The 7,024-nt window shown below is 46.9% G+C and overlaps 1 protein-coding gene across 1 annotated transcript in view; it reads left to right on the top strand.

The window, feature by feature from the left end:
• Nucleotides 1-7,024, top strand: part of Rab12 (RAB12, member RAS oncogene family) — a gene marked incomplete at its 5' end in the record, with an annotated part of 26,471 nt that overhangs the window by 14,595 nt on the left and 4,852 nt on the right. The window contains one exon of the mRNA XM_005367588.3: nt 4,513-4,651. Coding sequence (XP_005367645.3) covers nt 4,513-4,651 — 139 coding nt within the window. The remainder of the gene's footprint in view (nt 1-4,512; nt 4,652-7,024) is intronic.

Genomic DNA, 7,024 nt, shown 5'->3' with positions numbered 1-7,024 from the left:
CTGTGAGTTCGAGACCAGCCTGGTCTACAGAGCTAGTTCCAGGACAGGCTCCAAAGCCACAGAGAAACCCTGTCTCGAAAAACCAAAAAATAAAAAAAAAAAAAATTAAAAAAAAAAGAACTCTCTTGGTTGGCTGTTTTGCTTCTCTGATCTTCAGCATTAACCCCTACATCCAACTCTGGGTTTTTATTACTAATACCAACTAGAATTTGTGTTACAGGGTTTTATGGGTTTGTTTGGTTTTCAACAGTTTTGCCTAAATATCTGATAACTATTCCACAGAAAGGTAACCATTTTTCTTTAGTTCATGCTGTTCCTCAGGTTCTCTCTCAGGGCTGGAGAGAGGATGCTTAGCACCACAGGGTATCTCACAGCTGTGAGTCCAGACCCAGGGGATCCTCTGACCTCTTCTGATGTTGTTGGGCACCAAGCACATTCTTAGTACACACATACATGCAGGAAAACCACCCATATACGTGAAGGTTTAAGCTTTGACACAAGCTGGTGTTTCTGACTATAAGCACCTTAGGACAGCTTTTGAAGGATCCGGGACATGTCCACCTCTGCATCAGCATCTAGCTGTCTTCTTTTCCCCGAGAAGGGTAACGTGGCTAATACTAGAATGCGCGTACAGCTGGTTTGAGCGGGTGACGAGTAGAACCTGTCATGGGGCTGGAGAGATGGCTCAACAGTTAAGAATGACTATTTCTCTTGCAGAGGACCCGAATTTTAGCTGTGTCAAGTGCCTCTTATTGGTTGTGTCTGGCCTCCCCCACAGTGTCTTCAACTCGGATTAATTCCTGACTTTCCTTATGAAAGCCTGGTCCATGAGAGTTGATAGTCTGTATTCAGCCACGTGGGGCTCACAGACCGCTTTTTTCTTAGATGTAAAACTTTCTCCAGAAACTGCCCTCTGCCCTCTTGACCCTCTGTAAATTTCTGCAGCTGTTGGCATGGCACTGGGAAATGTCACAGGGGAAGAGTGTTGGTGTGACGCTGGGGAAATGACACTGGGGAAGAGTGTTGGTGTGACGCTGGGGAAATGACACTGGGGAAGAGTGTTGGTGTGGCACTGGAGAATGTCACTGGGGAAGAGTGTTGGTGTGGCACTGGGAAGGGTCTCTGGGGAAGAGTGGTATAATGCTGGATTTACAGAAAAGCTGATTGCACACTTCTGCATGGAATGTTCCTGGTCGGTTAGGAAGCAGGACTTGGTGCTCCTTGCTCCTTGTGAAAAGTACTTGACGGGGCAACTTAAGGGAGTGATGGCTTGTCCCCATTCATAGTTTAAGGGCTAGAGTCCCTTGCAGTGGATTGGGTGGGAGGTCATTCAGTGCAGACACTTAGAGATAGGCCCTGTGATTCACCGGTGCCCAGGAGATGCTTAATCTGACCATAGTTGTCACAACCTTTTTCCTGAAGGGTTTTCAGAGTGAATCTTATTTTTATAGTATGCCAGCTACTTGATTAATCACACCATACTCAAAATGGTTTTTCTTCTGAAATATTTTATTTCAGAGATGAAAAATGAGCCAGAAATTTTTGTTCTCATTTTGCTACTAAACAAAATCCTGGAGTCATGGTTCTCTTTGATTATTTCTTTAATAAAAGTACAGATTGGGTACACTTAGCCAAAATGCTTAGGACCAGAAGTGTTTCAGATCTTAGAATATTTGCTTAGATACAATGAAACAACTTGATGAGTATGGGTCCCAAATCTGAACATGAACCTCATGTTTTACATATACTCGAAGATAATCTTACACACCATCTGTGGTCTGCACTCTTTTGAGGTCAGGTCTGAAGTTTTTTGTGTGTGGCATCAGCATCATGCTGGACTCAAAAAGATCTGGAACATTTGGATCTTTTGATTGAGGATGCTCAGCCTCTGCTGTGTGACGTGTGTCAGTCCAGGGCAGTCTCATGCCATTGCTGTTGTGATCTGTGTGTTGTCTGCTGTGACATTCTGTCAGTAGCTTCAGACAGTGGAGTCGGGAGCAGCATTTCAGGAGCCAGGTGGACAGCGCTGGGCCAGGGACAGAAGGGCTTCTCTGCCTGGAGCCCGCTGGTCGCCACAGAGCAGCTATTAGACACATTTCTTCTTGATGATTTCTGTGTGGTCATTCTGGGGAAATGCCACCCTGAGTCCTGCATGTCTAACATCCCAAAGGCTCCAGCCGTCCGTCACATTTTCACGTTACATATTGTCATTGCCACATTTTTAATTCTTTGATTGATTGCCATGTTTTCTCTGTCCTTAGGTATTTCTACATGTATATGAATGTACATGAAAACTTAATGTGTCACTAAAATGTGTCCAGTGGCATGTAGTTTCTTGTAGTATATATGTTTGCATGGATAGGTGATGGAGGAAGGTCATTGGTTGATTAAATAAAGAAGCTGCTTGCCCTGATAGGTTAGAACGTAGGTGGGAGGAAGAGGAAGTGAGCTCAGAGACGCCATGCTCCCTTCTCCTGGGCAGACACACGCAATGAAGCAAGCCACCAGGTCAGACATGCTGAATCTTTCCCGGTAAGACCGGTGCTACACAGTTTATTAGAGATGGGTTGGTCGAGATATCAGAATTAGCCAGTAAGGGCTAGAGCTAATGGGCCAAGCAGTGTTTAAAAGAATACACTTTGTGTGTTGTTATTTTGGGGCATAAGCTAGCCAGGCGGCTGGGGTGCTGGGGACACAGCCACGCCGCTCCTACTACTACAGATAGGTACACGAGTGCAGGTGCCTGTGGAGTCGGGAAGAAGGTATCTGATCTCCCGGAGCTGTGGTTAGAGGCAGTAGTAGGGAGCCTTCTGATACGAATATTGGGAGCCCAACTTGGGTCTTCTCTAAGAGCAGTAGTGTTGTTAACTGCTGAACCATCCGTCTCTCTTAAGTTACTGTGTAGAAATGGACCTGAAACCTTGCAATGGTTGTCTGCTGCTTCTCTTTACCCATCACCCAGACTTCCCTGTATTATCCCAACTGAGTGTGTGCGTGTGTGCATGCATGTGTGTGATTTGTTGGTTTGTTTAGTTGATTTTTGGTTTTGGTGTTGTTTTGTTTATAGAGAGGGTTTTTCTGGGTATTCCTGACTGCCCTGGAACTTGATTTGTAGACCAGGCTGGCCTCAAACTCACAGAGATCCACCTGCTTCTGCCTCCTGAGTGCTGGGATTAAAGGTGCCCTATGCCTGACTGTTCTGCTCTTTCAGAAGACCCAGAGTTTGGTTCCTTTCACAAGGTTGAATCTCACAGCCATCTGTAACTCCCCCTCATGGGATCTGAAGCCTCTGGCCTCAGACACACATGCAGACATCGCACACATACATGCACATAATTAAAAATAAATATTTTAAATGTTAAATTACCAAACTGGCAAAACAGAATTGCAGGAATGTTTCAGCTTATACCAAAGGCAAAGAGAGAAGTGATAATCAGATCCTGTGCTGCTCTATTAGGTGGTGACTTAACTGAGAGCAGAAAACCCACATTTCTAGAAACGAGCTTTTTTTTATTTTTTTAAGACTGGGATACTCTGTGTAACTACTCTAGCTGTCCTGGAACTCACTCTGTAGACCAGACTGATCTCAACTTCACAAAGATTCACCTGAGGTGGCCTCCCAAGTGCCAAGATTAAAGGTGTGGGCCCCACCACCGGCTTGAAATGAGCTCTTTAGCGTGACAGTGAGAATTAAGCTTCCTGCAGATGAAGGGAGAGAGAGAGAGTATTAGGATTCTTCTCTGTCTTTCTAACATGACACCTCCATCAATAGTGAACACCTTTGTGGAGACTGGGGAGATGACTCTGCAGTGAAAATCACCTGTTGCTCTTGCAAAAGACCCAACGTGGATTCCCAACTCCATCCCTGACTCCAGCCCCAGGGGATCTCTTGCCTTGTTCTGACCTCCACAGGCACCAGGCACATAGGTGGTACACATGTACATGCAGCAAGACATACAAAGAGATCAACAAGCCTGACGTACAGTAGATAGTAGGGTAATATCCTGTGGAGTGGAATCAAGGCTTCACTTTCCCTGTGCTCAGTCGTGTGGTGTGGTCGTACACAGTTTAGTGTGGAGTGGCAAATAGCCTGAGTGTGTTTTGGGGGGATGCAGAATAGTAATTCTAAGGAACGTTTTCTCCTGCCGCAAGCGTTCAGTCAGGCGCCAAAAGCAGGTCAGTGGGAACTGCAGGTGGTTTTGTGAGAGTCGTGTCTCCTTTTATCTTAAAGAAGCAGATGACCCGATGTTTTGATGTCCTGGCCTGCCTGCTGTGGCTTTCTGGGGAAGGGTGGTAGTCTGGTTAGCTGCTGGTTGGTCGCGTTGGTAATCTGTCTCCAGTTATGCGATTTAGCTGTCAGTCTGTAGACAGACAAACCACGAGTCTTCTAACCTTTTAACAGCCTGAACTTCTCCTCTCTGCCTGTAAGGCTGGGGTGGAGGAGGAGCAGAGCAAGTGTCTGCACCAACATGTAGACTTGCTTTGGGAACTGTTGCTACTGCTGTTTTCTAGGGACACCGCAGGACAGGAGAGATTTAACAGCATTACCTCAGCCTATTACAGAAGTGCCAAGGGGATCATATTAGTTTATGACATCACCAAGAAAGAGACATTCGATGACTTGCCAAAATGGATGAAGATGATTGATAAGGTATGTGTCGCGTTCTCCCGTTGTGAGCTCTCGGTTTGTGGGCGTCATAGCATTACTCGTAAAAGGAAGAGGGGAACAGAGTGATGGAGGATGATATAGCATCCTTAGTGGACTAAATGTCATCTTGTCCTTATGCAACCTTGTTAGAGATAAGGCAATGATGGAATAGAATACCCAAAATCAGCTTGTAACCAAGGAAACAAGCCTTCATTCTTGCCAAAATCCTTACTTACTCTTTCTGCTCTATCTTGCCTCTTGCTGGGAGTTAAAGAAGCAGAAAGGTCGTGTGGACACTCTTTATGTACTTTTTGGAACCCACAGGTGGTCCAGGGATCTAATTGTCTACAGTTTCTTTTGGTTCCTCGTTTTGAACAAGAGACGATTTCTCTCAGCTTCAAATTGAGTTATTACAAAAAATTCTGTATCTTCATGGTTAATGGGACCTGTATATTCCACTAGGAAATGTGTGTGAGCAGTACACCTTTAGAAGGCAGAGCAGTTGGGATCAAAATGTGACCGTGTATATACAGTTAACTGCAGTTTGAGATTCTGTCTCCTTGGGCAATAATTAGATGTTCAATTCCTTTATGTTACAAACACAAAACGGGTTTTGTGTAAATTGTACTCAACCCTGACGGTACTTTGGTGTCACTTAGCTACTAGCAAAGGTTCACTTCTGGTTTTGCTAAGCAAGCTTGCCCTGTGTGCTTCTTCATAGTATGTTAGGGTCCAGTGTAAGAAATAGACGGGCCAGGCATGGTGGTGCACACCTTTAATTCCAGCACTCAGGAGGCAAAGGTGGGTGAATCTCTGTGAATTTGAGACAAGCCTGGTCTGTGTGACAAGTTCCAGGCCAGCCAGGGCTACATAGAGAAACTCAGCAACAACCAAGAATGAAGCAGACACTGGCTCTACCCTCTACCTGCCCCATGCTTGGCATCGGTCACTGGGTATATGGTTACTCTCATGCCACAGGAAAGAGTGTCTGTGTACAGAGAAGGCTCTAGTCTCCAGTACACCTCCCATGGGTAGGTAGGGATGTTTATGAGGTGACAGAGCAGATGGCTGAGGATGGGGGGAGAGCTGAAGGAGATCAGTGATCTGCTGTGAGGCTCTTCATACACAGTGGTGGTGTTAGCTGTGGGGCATCCTCGAGTGAGGGAAGAATTTAGTCCTCATGATATCAGAAGGCCAGAGGCCCAAGTCAAGAGTCAGGGTTTTTTTTTTTGTTTTTTTTTTTTTAAAAGTAAGGCCAGCTTCAAGTCCCTAAAAACATAACCTAGCCATCAGCCCGGGGCTGGTGGGAGGGCTCAGTGGTGAGGGTGCTGCCACGCCTGATGACATGGATTCGAGAACTGACTCCAGCCAGCTGTCATCTGACCTCCATACACAGCCATATAGTGTGCACGCACATATGCAAACAAAATCAAACCCGTGTTTAATAAAATTATAGGGGTTGAAGCGTTGTCTGCAGCAGAGGTAGTGAGAGACTGATCGGATGTGGTTCAGCTGTGCAGCTCCCAGAGTTAGTGATTTGTAAAGCCGGCTAAAATCGGGCAATGAGGGGAACTCAGAGTCAGAGGAATCACAGGCAGTGAGGGGAACTCACAGTCAGAGGAATCACAGGCAGTGAGGGGGCTCACAGTCAGAGAAATCACAGGCAGTGAGGGGGGCTCAGAGTCAGAGGAATCACAGGCAGTGAGGGGGCTCAGAGTCAGAGGAATCACAGGCAGTGAGGGGGCTCAGAGTCAGAGGAATCATGCGTACAAGAGCTGGTTCGTGCACTATGAGGCTAAGATGGAAGCTACCATCAGAGTCGGATTCTGGGCCAGGCCAGGCAAACAGGGTTTTTCTCCTTCTTGAGCTCACCTTTTAGGAAGACTAGTGGGCTAGGCGGCCTCTTTTATCTCTCCTTCGCGGGATTACAAACACTCATCTTCAGTCAGCGCTCATGCATGGTGGATTGGTTACCCTCTGTTGCTGTGATGAAAGACCGTGGCCTAGGCGAGCTATAGAAGGGAGAGATGTTCTGCCTTAGGGTTCTAGGGTTCTAGCGGGATCAGAGTTCATCCCCGTCAAAATGGGGAAACGGCAGCAGGTAGGTGCAGCAGCTGGAGCAGCAAGCTGAGAGCTCACCCCTTAAATACCAAGCACACAGAGAGAGAAAGCTTGAGATGGTGTGAGTTTAACTCCCACAGCCCAGCCTGCTACCTCCCTCCTCCAATGAGGAGCCCACCCCTGCTACCTCCCTCCTCCAATGAGGAGCCCACCCCTGCTGCCTCCCTCCTCCAACAAGGAGCCCACCCCTGCTACCTCCCTCCTCCAACGAGGAGCCCACCCCTGCTACCTCCCTCCTCCAATGAGGATCCCACC

The sequence above is a fragment of the Microtus ochrogaster genome, unplaced genomic scaffold (assembly GCF_000317375.1).
Source record: "Microtus ochrogaster isolate Prairie Vole_2 unplaced genomic scaffold, MicOch1.0 UNK20, whole genome shotgun sequence".
Taxonomy (NCBI): domain Eukaryota; kingdom Metazoa; phylum Chordata; class Mammalia; order Rodentia; family Cricetidae; genus Microtus; species Microtus ochrogaster.
Note: the sequence above shows the minus strand (reverse complement) of the source record. Positions and strands in the feature narration are given on the sequence as shown.